The 17,593-nt window shown below is 56.2% G+C and overlaps 1 protein-coding gene across 7 annotated transcripts in view; it reads right to left on the reverse strand.

Moving 5' to 3' along the window:
- GAK (cyclin G associated kinase) overlaps window positions 1–17,578 on the reverse strand; it is a 48,135-nt gene extending 30,557 nt beyond the window's left edge. For 2 of the 7 annotated variants that reach the window (XM_033856458.2, XM_033856455.2), the window contains exons 1-9: window positions 17,326–17,575; window positions 10,203–10,264; window positions 9,430–9,489; window positions 8,412–8,526; window positions 5,359–5,501; window positions 3,137–3,262; window positions 1,995–2,084; window positions 539–674; window positions 196–308 (exon numbers count right to left, since the gene is read on the reverse strand). In XM_033856458.2, the coding sequence (XP_033712349.1) occupies window positions 196–308; window positions 539–674; window positions 1,995–2,084; window positions 3,137–3,262; window positions 5,359–5,501; window positions 8,412–8,526; window positions 9,430–9,489; window positions 10,203–10,264; window positions 17,326–17,470 (990 nt within the window). In that variant the 5' untranslated portion in view covers window positions 17,471–17,575. Of the gene's footprint in view, window positions 1–195; window positions 309–538; window positions 675–1,994; window positions 2,085–3,136; window positions 3,263–5,358; window positions 5,502–8,411; window positions 8,527–9,429; window positions 9,542–10,202; window positions 10,267–17,325 lie in introns of those variants that run through there. The other 5 variants (XM_033856456.2, XM_033856459.2, XM_033856460.2 and 2 more) reach the window with 5 other exon arrangements.
- Between the last annotated feature and the right edge of the window lie 15 nt (window positions 17,579–17,593).

Consider the following 17,593-nt stretch of genomic DNA (forward strand, 5'->3'; position numbering starts at 1 on the left):
ATCCGGGTCCGCTCCCATCCCTGCCCGGCCCCCGGCTCTGCTTCGAACTCCGGAGACCCCACGTGGCGGCACACCTCTCCTCAGGCGACCCCGCTGCCTGGGGGCCCCCCCCGCGTGGGGCCGCGAGCGCCCGGGGAGCCGGGCTCTATGGCGACGTCGAGACGGTGGGGCCACGAGCAGCACGCGGAGGCCTACCTCGGTGATGGGCGACTTGGGGTTCACGTTGCGGGCGGCCGCGATCTCCTGGAGCTGGCTCACCAGCTCCGTGATGGACAGCCGCTCCTCAGGGTTGACCCTGAGCGTGGCACCTAGGGCAGAGGCAGCGTGTGCTCGTCCCGCGGGCGCCGAGGCCGGGCTCCTGGGGAGCAAGCACCACCTGCTCTGCAGGGGCTAGGGACCCCGGAGGCCCTGCGTTTCGCTTACGGTACTGATTTTAAAAGCAAGCGAGGGATGACAGCGTGAGGAACAAAATCACCGGAGCAGCCACTCAGGACGTGTGTTCACAGGGGTGCGGGGGACGTCGGCAGGTGGGACTTACGGATGAGGCCGTGGAACACGGAGTAGCGTGTGTCGTCGGCAGGGATCGCGTACTTGCCGTTGACGATGCGGAGCTTCGCCCCGTCCTCAAACGGGTGCTGCCCGAAGCAGAGCAGGTACAGGACGCAGCCCAGCGCCTGCAGGAGATGGGCAGGGCCCGTCGAGTCTCACCTGCGCCCCCGCCCATCTGGTCGCGGTCCACGCTTGCCAGGCACAGAGACCATCCCAGTCAGAGCGGCCAATAAACTCCAGCCCTTCACGCTGTGATCAAAAGGTCCTTCCAAGATGCAAAGTTCCTGCAGCCCAGTGTGGGGATCTACCGGCCGGCCGGCTGTGCAGAGGGGCATGTGGCCAGGCGACTGCAAGGAGGGTGCCCCCACCATGCTTCTCTGGGCTGACGTGAGCGCCGGGGATGAATCTGGGGGCTGTCGAGGCTCCACGGGGTCGGCACTGAAGCCAAACGTCAGTGTCCCCGCCATGTTTCCACCACAGCTCCAGCCACGGGAACATGATGGGGAACCAAACCCGACCAGTGTGTTGGGGGAGCAGCTCATTCTGGGCCCAGACCAGGCCAAGCCCCAGCGCCAACCCCCGACCTGCCTTCCAACTCCCGCATGTGTGCGTGCACGTGGTTCTTGGGCTGGGACAGGCTGAGGGCGCCCACCTGGGGTTGACCAGCTCATGTGTGTCAAAGAGTCTCCACCTACCCCTAGGACAGGGACTCACACCCACGGCGGGGCTGAGGCCGGACTCGGGCCTGATGGGCCTAGACCATGAGCCTCGAGGCGCGGGGGTTCAGGGCCATCTGTCCCTGCTCTTAGGGACACCGGAGAGGCCGCAGGACACCTGAGACGGGCAGGAGCAGTGCCATGTGCACGGCGCCATGCTCCCCGAGCTCTGTGCCTGACTCTGAACCAAGGCGTCAGCAGATACCTGCTCAGCCAGGCCCCACACTCACCGCATACAGGGACTGCCCTCCATCGATGGGACATGTTCCAGGAGATGTGAAGGGTCACCCCAAGTGTGTGGCCTGACCTCACTTTGAAGCCCCCTGCAAGGCGTCGGGCCCGGCCATCGCTCTGGCCACCACCAGGTCAGCATATAGCTGCAAGGCCATCTGGAGGTCCTCTTTCTGACCATGTGAACTGTGGCTTCGTGAACCCCCGGCCCCGTGAAGGGGCTCCGACCAGGAGAGCTCAGGTCCAAGGGTGCAGGAGCGACCTGTCTCAGGCCCAAAGCCCACGCAGCACCTGCACCCACTCTGCTACCCACCCCCCGACCCCACACCCCCGTCAGCACATCTCCGCGAACAGCATTACAAGGGCCGTTGAAAAAACGGAAGAACAAGCCAAGAGGAAAAGAGAAGGGAGGCTGAGGGGACCAGCAGGAGCCTGCGCCCCAGGGCCTTGCGCCAGCTGTGGCGGGGCTGCCCATGCACTGCGGGCGAGCGGCCTTACCCAGATGTCCTGCTTCTCGCCAATCGGGAAGTTCGAGTACAAGTCCACGATCTCCGGCGTCCTGTACATGGGAGTCGTGTTCCTGGTGATCTAAATAAAGGACACAAACGTATCAGAGGAAAAGTCACAGGTGAGTGATAGCCGCTACATTGCACGGTGGTCCCTGTGCCGCGGCAGTCGGCGCCCGTCGAGAGCCCTGGCCCAGGGCGGTCCCACGAGCGGCTCTGTGGCTGGGCCCTGCCAGGATGGGGTCAAGGGAACACGGGGGCCAGCACGAAGCATGTCTGGGGCATTTCAGTGCCACAGCAACCATGGACACACAGAACCGTGACCCGTGAAGAGAACGGCGCCCACGAGTCCTCGTCAACAACGAACAGGTGGGGGCTCGGGGCACCAGGTGTGGGAGTGGGGCGGGGGCAGGGCTGCGCAGCTCTGAGGATCCGCCCTGGGAAACGTGACTCAGAGCCCCACCAGGCGGCTCAGCCCGGCCCCAGCCCACGCGGCCAAGGCTTTCCTCCCCCTCAATTCTGCCCACCACCGGGCAGGGAATGCGTCTACAGCCCCGAGACGTGGGCGCGCCACTGGGAGCGCAGGTCCCGAGGGACAGCAGGGCGCGGGCAGCCAGGAACAGACACCTGCCCGGCGGAGACTCCACCCAGCACTCTTCTTCGGAACCCGGCTCCATCTCGGATCGCTCTCTTTGCTTGTGCAGCCTCCGTGGGCTGCTTATGTGCGTGGGCCGACGGTGGCACCCTCCCTCCCCTGGCCACGGCCGCAAACGTGGGTGTCTGCGCCCGCCCAGCGCTGCCCCCTGCTCACACGTGTTCGGAGCACGCCCACCCGTCTCCCCTGCGGCTCCCGTGGGAGCTGCCCAATGTCCTGTGAAGGTAGGTTTTTACGTGATTTTTTAAATTGCTGCGTTTGGGATAATGAAAAAGTCCTGGAGAGGACAGAGGCGCCGTGGAGACGTGAAAGCACTGAAGGCCACTGAACCGCGTGCTTAAAAGCGGCTAAGGTGGTACATTTCATGTTACACATTTCGCTGCAACAAGAAAAGGCAAGGAAGAAACAGCAGGTGTGGGGTGCGGTGAGTGAGGGTGTCTCCCGGGCCTCCCGGGCCCCCCGCCCCGGCCCGCGCTCACCTCCTCCTCCACCAGGGCCCGGCGCTGGGCGCTCCAGCTGTAGTCCGGGTAGTGCGATATGGTCGTGGCACTGCCGAAGTCGCACAGCTTAATGGTCCCCTGGTTACTGAGCAGCAAATTTTCAACCTGCGAAGTTCCAAAGACGGTCTTTATGAACTCGGGGTGCAGGCTGGACCGTGGGCACGCATGGGGTGTGGCGCCCGGTGGGGAGACGCTCTGAAGGCAGAGCGGCCAGGAGGCCTTCTGGGCCTGGGGACACTTCTTTCTGACCAAAGTCGGTGCATATACCTCAAAATGGGATGCCCAGAAACACAAACGGAAGTTCAAATCCACCACAAATCAAAGATAACTTGACCTAGTAACGTAGGATGTACAATGAAAGCGCTTAAAAACCTTAGAAGATGAAAAAAGAATGAACATACCATTTAAAAATAATCAAACACATCAATAACTAAAGAAGAAATCTAACAAAAGATACACAAAAGACCTCTTATTCAGAAACTGTGAATACATGCGATGAATTTTAAAATCCAAAACCAACAGGGACCCAGACTGCACTCCTAACGGGAAGGCACAGACCCAGCCACGGCTCCATAAGCCAGGTCCCACCACCAGCCCACATGCTAAGCGGGGCTGTACTTTTCGAACGGTCAAAACAAGTCAGAAGATCAGGATTCCGTGACCCAGGTGAGGGGCAGCTTTACTGACCCAGCCACACCTGCTCGACCCAGTGGCCAGGACGTCTGCAGTCTGCCGGCCCCACTCGGTGTGGGCTCCCGAGATGGACAGCCTCCAAGTCTGGACGCCGAGCAAATGGACTGTGGGACTCCACTCCCAAACGCCCCAAAGAGCGAAAGGTAAATCATACTGAAGAGGACGCAAGTGCACAACTGCTCCCAGCGAGTGACACGCAGCCCTGGGTGTGACACTCGTGTCTGGTACATCCCTGTGTCCTTCCTGCCCCTCCACAGAGCACCACGTGAGGACTCCCATCCACGGGGAGCACTTGCAGGGAGTCCCCCAGCGGGGCCGGCTGCCGCGGACCCGGGCACTGAGAAGCCCAACCCAGGCTGAGCTCTCGGACACGGATTCTTTAGCGTCAGCCTTCTAGTTTTTCACTTTCCTGAGACAGAGGAGAAACACAGCTGCCCCGCCCCCACTTGAGGACGGCACTCTTCTAGACCAGCAAGGAAACCAGGAAGGCTGGCTACAGATTGGACATGAGGGAAGTAGTACAGAAGTTTCTGGGAGGGAAATGGCACGTCTGGGGTCTGCTTTACAGTTTTTTTAGCAAGTAGGACTGAGGAGGGGCAGGGAAGGTGGGGAAGGGGGTTGGTGTGCTGCTACCCTGAGCCATGGTCAGAGTCGGGGCACTAGCTTTGTGGATGTTGGATTATTGCTAACATCAGGCCACGGACCAGGAGAAAACACTTGCAGCACATGTAACTTAAAAAAGACTGCTGTAAGAATGTACAAAAACCAACCAACAGGACTTCCCTCGTGGCACAGTGGTTAAGAATCCAGCTGCCAATGCAGGGGACACGGGTTCGAGCCCTGGTCCGGGAAGATCCCACATGCCGCGGAGCAACTAAGCCCGTGCGCCACAACTACTGAGCCTGCGCTCTAGAGCCCGTGCTCCACAACAAGAGAAGCCACCGCAGTGAGAAGCCCGCGCACCGCAACAAAGAGTAGCCCCACTCGCCGTAACTAGAGAAAGCCCGCACACAGCAACAACGAAGACCCAACGCAGCCAAACGTAAATAAATAAATAAAACCAACAGACAACAGAAAAACAGCGAGAAAACAGCCACTTAACCGAAGAGTGAGGGGAATAAGAGCACTGATGACTATGAACGTGGCAAAAGCATTCAGCATCATTAATCAGGAAAAGGCAAAATCACTAAGCCCCCGGCCAGGCGGCAAAATGCCAAAGGGCAGCTCCACGCACACACGGATCCCGTGTGTGCATTGGGATGGGCGTGCCAGCACCCCGGCAGGGAAGCACCCCTGCCCCCGCACCAGGCGGCAGGGCTCCTGCCCCAAGGCGGGTGAGGGAAGGGTGGCGGCGCGCGCAGCCCAGGGGAGCGGTCACCTCCTCCTGGCGCCACACTGGGCCCCCGAGCCCATGAGCACACCCACGCAGGCGACGACACCCAGCAGAGCAAGAGGGCTTCATCTGGACCGAGGGCTCCTGTCCCGCAGCGCGAGCGTGAAGGCGGTACCTTGAGGTCTCTGTGGATGATGGGCGGCTTTTGTCTGTGCATGTGCTGCACCGCCCTGCACGTCTGATAGAATATCTTCAGGACGGTATCGCACGAGAGCGGACCTTTAGATTCAATTTTCTTTAAAAATTCCACCAGCTGCCCTAAAAGAGACAATTAAATTCACATCACCACAGAGCTGTAAAGGCTACGCCCGCCCCAGGCCCACTGCCCTCCTAAGCCCACCGCGGGCCGGGGGCGGGGGGGGGGGCTACCCCGCCCTCCGGCGGTCACCAAGCCCCGCAGAGGAGTGTGCGACCTCCACCAGGGCCACAGTGAGTCACAGAGCCCTGCATGGGAGCGCCTGCCCAGCCACCAGCAGAGTCCTCCTACCCTGGGAGCCCATCACGACGCAGCAAGCTACAAGAAAAACAACCACGAGTGCGTATGTCTTTCCGAATGTCTCTAAGGAGATAATCACCGTGTTTCCTTAGGTAACAACGGTCCTCCGCCGTTAAGGAGAAATCTCCACACTGAACACGCAGACAACAAGGAGTGCGGCGTGGGAAGAGCACAGGCCTGGAGAGCGAGGCTCTGGGCCCCCATCCCAGGCCCCAGGACGCCCGCCTCAAGGCTGTGCCTTCCTGTCTCTGAGGCCCAGGCCCCAGTCCTGCTGTAACTGGCCGCAGTCCAGACCAGTGAGGCCGGCCGGTCCCCTCCGCGGCAGCTCCCTCCACGACTGTGTGCCGCGCGCCGTCTCTGCCGGGCTGGCCTCCGCGGCCGCCCCCTCCCCGGTCCGGGCCTCAGGCTGCCTCGGCTGCCACGCTCCGCAGCGCAGCTCCGCACGCTAGGGCCCGCGGTCCACTCGATGCAGCTGCGAGGGCGCCACCACATCTACAGGCCCCACAGTCAACCGGCACTCAGCCCCTCGCCCTGCGACCCTGCCTCCTGCCAACCCGCCAGCTCCCACGCCCCTGCCACCCCCTCCCGCAGCTCCCGGCACAGCTGCACAGCCCTTCCCCACCCTGACTCTGGACTGGGGCTGGGCTCTGTCTGTGCTGTGCCCTAACCCTAACCCTCAGCGGGGGCAGGGGGCCCACAGTAGAGGTGGAGCCCCAAGGGCCGACGGGGCCCTCAGGAACAGACCGCCAACCCCCAAGACGCAGACAGGGCACAGGCCCCATGAGGTGTTGCGAGGGGTCTAGAGCAGGGATGACAGTGGCCGCCAGGCTGTCTGGGGCAGCGGGGGCGAGCCGGCGCGTGCACGAGGTCAGGGCTCGCTGGCCTCTGGCGTCCCATGAGAATCAAGAGCGGTCTTCCTAAAGATAATTTTGTAGGTGGCACGGCGGCTGAGAGGGCACCGCGGAGGACAAAGCTGGGGTCCCAGGAAGGGATGGGGGCTCCTGGGGCATGTATCCAGGGTGGCCACCACCAGACCAACCTTCAGTGGAACTGGTGCCCACGTGCCCCTCCCCCACCACTCCCAAAGACCCTGCGTCGCCGGAGCTGCCACCGCCATGCCTAGTGCTCAACCTGGGCCTCGCGCGCTGGCCCAGATGGGGAGTCCCGGCAGCACCGCCAAGACTGGTGCACTCGCCGAGGTCGCCGCGTCGGGGCCGCCCCCGCCTCAGGCGCCACCCGCAGGCCCGCACTCGTGAAAGGCGCCCACGGCCTCCAAACCCAAGATCAAAGCAACGCCAAGGCGCAGCGAGCGACTGAACAACAAGCGGGGAGCGCTGTACACGAACCTCGGCTCTCCGGGGACACCAAGGGCCCAGAGAGGGCCCTGTGGGACCCGCGCGGCCCCCGCCGCCCCCGCGCATTGGGAGCCTTCCAGAGGGCGCGTGTGAACGTGGGGGCACCACGTGGGCGCGGCAGGCTCGCAGGAGAGGACCCCGCTTCACAAGCTCCCACGTGACGCTGTCTTCAGTGAGCATGAGGCCTCTTGCAGGTAGAACCCAGCGACGCCAACCATCCGCTAAGTGGGAGAACCGGGCGCCAGACCTGGGCTGCGCGGGTCGGCACTCACCAGCTGTGGGAACCGAGGAGCCAGCACGTGGCTGCAACTCAACGCCGCTCCTGGCCGGAGCCCGGCACGCCCACGCCACCCCGTCGGAAAGCGCCGTGCGCTCCAGGTTCTGCCTTATCTGCTCAGGATGGGGACCCCCGTCCTCCTCCGCTCGCTCGGGGCGGGGATCCTGTGCACCTTGGCTCCCGGCTGCAGTCCACAGCACCCCCTCCCCAGCAGCCCCGACACCCCGTCTCTGCTCTTCTTTGCAGCATGACTCCTGCACTCACGGCCCCCCACCCCTCCTCCTGGGACACTCCTTGGGGGCAGTGACCCCTGGGGTTGCTTCCCTCCTGGGTAGCCGCCTGCCGCAGTCTCCCTCACTCTCCCCTGGCCTCGTGGCGGCCCCACATGCGCTGCCTGCGACCGATGGACAAGCAGGACGTCTGGCGGCCCCTGCCCCAACTCCGGGCCCCACAGCCAGTCCTCTACGCCTGCCGGACCTCAGGAGTCCTGCCCTGCCCCTTCCATCCACGAGCCCCAGGACGGGCTCCGGCCACCTCGCCCCCGCTCTTTTGCCCACACGGGTCCAGCACGGGGCAGGTGCTCAGTGCGGGGACGAGCCGAGCCCGACCCTCCAGGCGGGGGGCCTGCTTCCGCCACAGACAGAGGCTGAGCCCCTAGAACTCTCTGGAAGGCATGGGCTCTCCGCTGCCTTAAGTGGACACAGGAGTCCTCCCTTCAGAACACAGCAAGTGCAAGTGTGGCCACCTCGACGCAGGTGAGGTCGCAGCCGCTCAAGCCCACCTCCCCGGCCTCAGCTGACCGCTTCCCGCCTGAGGCGGCTTCCTGCTGCCCGAGAGCCCTGACAGCACGCCTCCACCCCTTTCTCAGACCCATCTCTGCCCCCACGCCCAGCGCAGGGACGAGGGGGGATGCAGCCTCTCAAAGAGCTCCCGCCGGACAGCGGGCCATGTTCTCTGCGGGACAGCCACCGTGTCTCCGGGAGAGAAGACCCGGGAGCATCTCTCGACTGCTGGGCGGTCCCGAGCCACTGGAACCTCACCTCGGCAGAGTTCCATGAGCAGCAGGAACTCGGCCTGCCCGGTGTCTGACTCCTCTTTTCCTATCGACGCTGCAGAACAAAACTGGACAATATTTGCGTGGCCTGAAAGTTTTTTCTGCAGGTGTCTTGTTAAAGGAGAATGCGTAAGTCTGCACGTTTAAAACAATATATACATAACATTAAGACACTAAGGTCAGAACAGTGAATGCAATTAGCCTGCAATCTCGCCGCGTCAGAGCCAGAAGAGGACAGCAAGCAGGTAGGGGGCAGCCAGGACTGCAGGAAGACGCAGGCAGGAGGGGGAGCGGGAGGGAAGGTGGGGACAAAGACCCCCACCACGCTGGCCACGCACCTGACCGCAGGCCGGCCAGGACAGCAGGCGGAGGGCGTGGCATGCGCAAGGCTGTGAAGGTGAACGAGGCTACCGGGAACCCAGCAAGGGGAGGACCCCTGGGCCCAGGCGGCCGGCAGGCTCACAGTGGACAGAGCTTTGAGACGGAAGAGAACAGATTCTGACAGCAAAGGGAAGACCCCAGTTCCAGGAGAGCACGTGCGCGAGTGGAGAGCAGAGCAGCGCCAGCCCCACAGACCGACGCGCCATGCATGGACGCCCCGGGGGGGCCCGCGCGCTCTGGGCAGGGCGAGAGGGACTCGGGGGGCTGATCAGAAGCGACACAGAGGCCCATGGGAACCAGGCCTGGCGAGGGGCTGGGGGCACAGCTGCTGGCCGGGCACCGTGGGCCACACCAGGTCACGAAGGACAGGCAGAAGGGCAGAGGCAGGGGGCTGCCCACCCCTGGCCTGGAGACCTCGCAGCAGGAATGACGACGCTCCCAAGGGTACAGATCTCTTATCATCACCCTGAGAGTGAAGAACAAGGAAGAGAACTCCTTCCTACTAGACACGCGCTGCAGGTAAGTCCAGGGAAGCCAACACGGAGAGGGCGTCACTGCGCAGCCTCTCGGCCGTGCTCAACCACAGCTGGACGCAGGCCTCCACGTGACCAGGAAAAGGATACCATGAAACACACTTCCTGAATGATGGCTCTGTTCTTCTCCTCTTCGTTGGACAGTAATCTCTGTATCAGGAAATAGCGTACGAGGGAAGAGTAGAGGCTCTATCTTAGTGCTCTGTACCCAAGAGAACACACACCGCGCATCTAAGGGCTCCCCCGCCTGTGCTTTAACATCTGACCCGCAGAGAAACGTGCCAGAGGTTACAGACCCTTGGAAATGGGCCTTTATGATCCAAGGGCATAGGAAAAACCAACAGTAGGAGGCTTTTCCCCAAACAGGCTAGAGGAAAGTGAGATGTGGGTCTAGTTCTGGATGCCAGAGTGCAAGTGCACACCGCCAGCTCGGCCGCCCCCGAGACAGGCCCTCTGCGAGCCTCAGGACAAGCTAGCACGCGTGCCCAGCACCCCGAGTGGCCCGGACGCCCCCTCCCACCGCACCCCCGTGGCCCTTATTTATAGATACACTGTGAACGCTGTTTTACACGAGTGGCCTTCAAGCTCCCAGCACTCGTGGAGCCCTTGCTTTGGCAGCTCTGACCCTCCTCCCCTGGCCGCCCGCTGAGTCCCCGCCCCAAAGTCGGGGACCACAGCTCTCCAGTCCTCTAAAACTGCTGAGGCTTCACCGGCAGAAGAAACAAGCAAAACAAACAGACACAGACTGCAAAAAAGAAACAAACTAAAGAACAGGGATAAATCTCTGAAAACACTGTCACTTAGACACCTGTTTCTTTTAAAACACACCGACACCCACAAAAGCGTTTGTCCCCCTTTATTACCTTCAACGCATACTCTCTGCCACTCCCCAGATCTTGAGCTTCATACACAAATGCAAACCCTCCTGAAAATTAGAAAAATAGACATCAGTTCAGTGCTGTGATTTTATTTAACATTAAGCTTTAAAAATAACTTTCCCTGTCTCAAATAAAGTTTGAATAAGCATGGGAAAAAAATATCTTTACTAAGTAAAACACAAACTGGACTTGTGGCTAGCAGTTTGCTTTCTGCAACAATGATGGCCCCGATTTATATAATACTGCCTTCTAAATACCCTGCTTCACAGGAAGGAAGGGAATGAACATAGGAGCGAGATCAATGCGGGAAAATCAACACAACTGAGGCCAGTCCTGTGAAAACAAATAAAAGACTAGTATCACACGTGAATGTGGATGAAAGAATTCTTAACAAATCATTAATTCTAGATGAAATAGAATATTAACAAATCAAACTCAACAACATATAAAAAAGGATAATACAGCACAACTAAGCAGAGTCGGTTTAATCAATGTAATTCAATTATTTTTAGTTTGATTTGCTTACTTTTTTCTAGTTTCCTACAGTGGAAAATTTCATCATGAAATTTAAAACTCTCAGCAAACTAGGAACAGAAGGAAACTTGCTCAACCTGATGAAGGGCATCTCTGAAAGACCCATAGCAAACATCACTCAGCAGTGGAAGACCAGACGCTTCCCTCTAAGATCAGGGATACTGCCATTCAGTATCACACTGGAAGTGCTGGCCAGTGCAATCAGGCAAGAAAAGAAATAAAAGGCATCCAGATTGAAAAGAAGTAAAAATGTTTGTCTTTGCAGACAACACGATCGTCTATGTAGACAAGCTTATACCTACACCCCAAAAGCTACTATCAGTAATAAATGAGTATAGAAAGGTTGTGGGATGCAAGAGCAACATACAAAAAAATCAACTTTATTTCTACAAACCCTAAGTTAGGCAAAGATTTCTTAGATATAAAAAAAAAAGTATGATCCATAAGTGAAAAATATGATAAATGCACTTCATTAAAGATGGTTTTACTGATTTCTGGAATACACTGTTGAGAGGGTGAAAGACAAGCCCCTAATTGCTTTGCAAATCACACACCTGCCAAAGGACCTCTATCCAGAAAATATAAAGAAAATCCAAAGTTCAGTTTAACAACATTTTAATGAGCAAAATATATGAAAAGACACTCAACCAAGATAAATAGCTAGCAAGTAAGCATATGGAAAAATGTTGTGTCATTATCCACCAGGGAAATGCACACGTAAATAAGGATACTACTATACACCTATCAGAACATCTAAAAGTTCTTAAACCGACCTACCCAATAGTGATTAAGGTGTGAAGCAACTGCACGCTTATACACCACTCATGGGAATGCAGAATGGTATCATCATTTTGGAAAACAGTTTGGAGATTTCTTTAAAAGTTAAACATCTGCCAACTCTACAGCCCTGTCATTACACTGCTAGTATTTACCCGGGAAAAATAAAAGCACACATCCACACAAGGACTTGTGCACGAATGTTCATGGCAGCCCCATCCGTAACTGCCCAAACTGGAAACAACCCGCATGCCCATCAACAGTGAACGGATAAACCAATCATCCCCGCACAGGACACGACTCACCAACAAATAGGATGGAACTATTGCCAACATGCAGCAACAGGATGACTCTCAAAACGATTATGCTGAAGAACAAAAATCAGGAAAAAGGAGTACATGTGTATGTACACACAATTTCATCTATAGGAGAGCCTAGAAAAGACAGACTACTCTACAGTAACAAAAAGCAGGTCAGCGGCGGCCTGGAGGTCGAGGATGGGAGGAGAGGACTGTGAGGGAAGGAGGAAAATCGTGGAGGTGATGGGTTTGTTCACCACCTTGACGACAATGACAGCTATGCAGGCATATGCATACACGCACATGTACATATATATACACACACACGGGACATATTTAAAGTGTTTTGACATATGTGCAGAGTTACTGTACGTCACTTTTATCTCAACGTAGCAGTTATAAAATTAAATAGTAAGTCAATATAAAAAAATAGATGAGGGCTTCCCTGGTGGCGCAGTGGTTGAGAGTCCGCCTGCCGATGCAGGGGACACGGGTTCGTGCCCCGGTCTGGGAAGATCCCACATGCTGCGGAGCGGCTGGGCCCGTGAGCCACAACTACTGAGCCTGTGCTCTAGAGTCCACGAGACACAACTACTGAGCCCGCGTGCCACAACTACTGAAGCCTGTGCACCTAGAGCCCATGCTCCGCAACAAGAGAAGCCACACAATGAGAAGCCCGCGCACGGCAACAGAGTAGCCCCCGCTCACTGCAACTAGAGAAAGCCCACGCACAGCAACGAAGACCCAATGCAGCCAAAAATGAATAAATAAAATAAATAAATTTTTAAAATAAACAACAACACAGTCACTTGTATTGTATTTAACACCCCGAAAAGCAGGACTATGCATTGTCTGTGAACACAGCACATGCAGAGGAAACAAGAGATGAGCAGGAAGCACATGCCATAAATTCATGGTAGCGGCTGCCTCTGAAGAGAAACAGAGAAATGCAACCAGGGGTAGGGGGTCAACAGAACCCTTAACAACATCTGTGATGCTTCACTGTTTAGAAAAAGTCTGGAACCAAACACGACTTTTTAAAAAGCTACCGTTTATTCATTCTGGAGAGCAGGGACAAAGGTGTCTGTTCTGTTGTTATTCTTTCTACTTTTCTGCATTTTTGAAATTTTTCCTATTTGAAAAAAACCCAATTTCAAATTTTGTGGTATAGCTACAGTAATCAAGACCGTGTAGCACTGGTGGAGGGACAGAGCAACAGAACAAAAGAGAAAAACCCCAGAAATAGAACCCCACGAATATGCCCAAATGATTTCTGACAAAGATGCAAAAGCAATTCCATGTTAGAAGCACTGTTTTTTCAATAAATGGTGCTGGAGCGATTGGACAGCTCCAGGCAAAACAAAGAACTTCAATCTAAACTTTACACTTTACACGACAATCAACTCAGAGCATACAAATGCAAAACCATGAGACAGCACAGGAGAGAAATCCTGGAGACGCAGAGCTTGGCAAAGAGTTCTCAGACTTGACAGCAAAAGCAGGATTCAGGAAGGAAAAGTGATAGAACAGACTTCCTGAAAGTTAAAGCTTTAGATCCACAACAGACCCTGTTCAGAGGCTGGAAGACAAGCTGCAGCCTGAGAGAAAACACTTGCAAACCACATCTGACAGTGGACTCGTACCTACAACATACAACGAGCTCTCAAAACTCAGCAATGAAAGACAATTCGAAAATAGGCAGAAGGCACAGAGACGTTTCTCCTATGAGGGTGGGAGGTGGAAATAAGCACGGCCTTAGCCTTTAGGGAAACACAAATTAAAGCCCCAATGAGCTACCACTACACACCTGCTGAATGATCAAATGAAAACACAACACAAAATACTGGCAAAGACTCAGAGAAACTCATCACGCTTTGTAATGGACTCAGCTGTGTCCCCCCAGAAGTCATGTGTTGAAGCTCTAACCGCCCCCAATGCGACTGTATCTGGAGAGAGGGCATTTAGGGAGATAGATAAAGTTAAAGCCCTGACCCAACAGGACTAGAGTCCTTAGAAGAAGAGGAGACACCAGAACAGCCGAGGGAAAAGACCTCACCAGAGACCCTGCCAGCACCCTGGTCTCAGACTCCAAGCCTCCAAAATAATGAAATGAACATGTTGTTTACACCACCTTGCCTGCAGTTTGTACAGCAGCCCGAGCAGACTAAGACACTCAGCCACTGCTGATGGGAATGTGAAAAGAGCACAGCCGCTCTGGAAAACAGGTTGGTAGTTTTCTAAAAACAAAACATGCAACTGCCATGTGACCCAGCACCTGGGCATTTATTCCAGAAAAATGAAAACACAGCCACACAAAAACCTGTACACGAATGTTTATAGCAGCTTTATTTCAAATAACCAAAAAACCTGGAACAACCCAGATGTGCTTCAGTGGGCGAATGGCTGAGCAAACTACGGCACATCCACACCACGGAGTGCTCTGCAGAAATAAAAACGAACTAGTTACAGACACAACAACCTGGATGGCTCCCCAGACAATCATGCGGAGTGAAAAAAGCCAATTCCAAGAGGCTACACGATGTGTGATTTCGCTTACACAGCATTCTTCAAAGGACAAATTACAGAGGAGGGCAGATTAGTGCTTTCCAGGGGTCCAGGAGGGGCATCTGGCTGTGAAAGGTACGAGGGACCCTTGTGGGGATGGACACATGCAATCCTGGTTGTGATGGCAACTCCAGTTTTTCCAGATGCTGCCACAGCAGGAACGGGCAGTGTACGCAGACCTCTCCGTACCTTTTCTTACAACTGCACATAAGTCTATGATGACCTCAAAATTAAAAGTCTACGTAAAAATAGTAACACTAGCGTATAAAACGCATGAAGGAATGCCATGTTGGGCACTGCTAAGACAGTGCCCTACACAGTCATTACCGTGTATGTTCTGTAATCGGGAAATGGCTGACCTCCTCTTCCCCAGAGTACTGCTCTGGTGATTATTACTGCTTTATGCTGGGTGCTATCACCACGGTTAAAGGCTGACCTTAAAGCTGCCAATGGGCCAGTGAAGGGTCGGGTGGGCCAGCTGAGAGGGCGATCATTCAGGCACAAGACGTGGGCCGCCTCGTCCCGATGGCCACAACCGGCCACCGAGCCTAAGTCCCTGCTGCAAAGATCCTGGCTATCTGTGCTCTGCAGTGTCCAAAGAGGAAACGTCCCCTCGGAACCCTCCCTGGCAGAGACGAGCCCATCTCACGGGAGTGAGTCCACAGAGCAAAGCAGCCCTACAGAGCTGGGCTGCCCGAGGGACCAAATGCTCCCAAGCAGTAGCGATCCATCCCCGTTATCCTTTCTGGCAGAAGGAAGCATGAGCATGCAGAATCCGAAACAAGAAGACACGCAGGACGTATCCTGAAGCCCACTTGGACTAGGCATCTCTGACGTTGTGGGAACTCCCAGTCATTTGCTTTAAGAAAGTGAAAATTTAGAACAAATTTTGAAAAGGGAACTCCCAGTCATTTGCTTTAAGAAAGTGAAAATTTAGAACAAATTTTGAAAAGGTTAGAAAGCTATCTGGATCACCCAACCCACCGTTCTGCCCAATAACCCATTTCAGACAAGTGCAAATTCCAAAAAGCTATGAAAACCAATGTTTTTTCCCTAAATCATTTGATAGCAAAATCTGATCTACTATAAACTCACCTGGGGCAACACCTGACATGAACTGATGTGAGGCTATTTGAAGACTTAATTATCCCACAGTGAGGATGCTTACTTATTTAATTACAGATATAGTAACACACTTGATTATGTGACACTTTCCCAACTCCCGCAGCAGTGTCCCAGGACATACAGGATACACACTATCTTTCTAAAACCTGAAGAATTCTGGAATTGTCAACATAGGTACCCAAGGGTTTTGGGTTCGGGACCTTCCCCATATTTATGCAAGACAGCCTGATTTCCCGCAGCTTATGTTCTAAGGTTGCTGTTTTATGTGAACGACTTCATACAGGTTTCTTACCATTCCAGTTCAGAAAGCTGGAGCTGCCAGTTCAGGTTAAGGGGAGGAAATCTACAGTTGCTAATCGCAGTGGTGACTTTCAGCTCCTGACATGCCCAGAGAGCAAAGGGAACAGGTGCTCTGCACAGCCACAGTGGCTGCTCCCCTATCCTTGTTCTTCATCCTGGGTGTTAAGCCACAGGCAAGAGCTTCCTTCTCTCCGTGACCCACCTCCCATCCCACCCCTCCTCCCCCTGGCCCTGCCACTGCACCCAGCAGGGGTGCATCCTTACCCTCCCACCTCAGCTGCGCCCACTGTCTATCCACCCAGAGGATCCCCTGCACTGCGCTGTCCTTTGGTCATCAAAGCCTGTGTCTTACTTGAACTTCCACAAGGCAGAAACCATGTACCGTCCACTGCGAATTTCTTAAAAGAATCAAAATACTTGCCTGGTATTTTCAGAATAAGTGAATTGATCTGGGGGAACTCTCATTGCTAGAGATACTGGCCCCTACCTCTGAAAGAAGAGCCTGATGTTTTCTCACTAAATCACACCCAAAATCTCTTCGTTTCTGACAGTGGAGAAAAAGTGTGTTCTGATGCTAAGGCCAGAACATCACCTCAGGCCTTTAGGAATGAGGGCACCAGAACAGTCAGCCAGTTTCCCACCTCAAATGCAGCACAAGTAGAAGCAAGAGTGCTAACGCAGGGGATACAGTTCTGCTTCAGCACCGGCCCCAAAGCCAACTGTGTTTAGCTGGTGAGCACCAGGACCAGGGAAATCTGCCATGCCAGACAGAACAGAAAAACCCAGATGAGGAACTAGGACTGCGCCAACATTGGTGATAAATTCTGGGTGAAGAAGGGAGAGGACGTTCAGGAAGCTAGAGAGAGCACGCGGAAACACAGCCGACTAAAGATGGACCAGCCCACCCTGCAAGGTTCTGTTCCGATCACACCTGTTGGCTCAGCTTGCAGTAACTTCCGTGGGATCTCACACAGAGGTCGGGGAGCGGGACGCTCAGGTCGTAAGAGAGGAAGCCCGGCTACCGGACACTGCGCTGCTGTCTGTCCCAACACCCAAGCAGGGTAGGACTGCGGTCACCCACGCCGGAGTTCCTGTCACCCGAGGAGGGCCAGCCCTACGTCCACTGCCCCACTACCGCCCTCCATGCGAGGGAAGGACCACGACTTAGACCCACGCCGCCGCACCGCCCGCCTCCGGACTCCAGCCTTCAGCCGTGCGGGGCCCCCTCGCTCCGCCTCTACTGTGGCCACTCGCTCCAGGCCCCGCCTGCCCACCATTCCTTCCCGCCGCCACAGCCTCCGCTCCGGCCGCGGGTCAGCCCACACCTGCCGCCAAGACTACCTTGCCCCGGCCTGACCCCAAGCCTCCGACAAGGAAGTGCCCAACCCTAGGCCGGCCTCACCCTCAGCAGTGGCCTCCCGGCCGGCCGTGACCCTCCCCGCCGCGGCCATTCTCCCCCGGCCCTGACCCTCCCCCGGCCGGGCCCATGCCACCGGCCCCGGCTTCACCTTCGGCCAGGACCCGCCGCACCCGCAGCCGCAGCTCGCCCATCTCCACCGTCTGCCCCACGAAATCAGTCTGGTCGCGGCCGGCAGCACCACCCAGGGAGCCCGGGCCGGCCAGGAAGTCGAGCGCAGACTGCAGCAGCGACATGGTGGCGGCCCGCGGCGGGCGCCGGACAGAGGGCTCGGCGTCCAGCCGCGTCCGGGTCCACTCGGCAACCGCCGGCCGCGAACCGCACCAGCTTCCGCCCGACGCCGCGACGCAGGGGCGGGA

The sequence above is a fragment of the Tursiops truncatus genome, chromosome 5 (genome assembly GCF_011762595.2).
Source record: "Tursiops truncatus isolate mTurTru1 chromosome 5, mTurTru1.mat.Y, whole genome shotgun sequence".
NCBI classification, from domain to species: Eukaryota; Metazoa; Chordata; class Mammalia; order Artiodactyla; family Delphinidae; genus Tursiops; species Tursiops truncatus.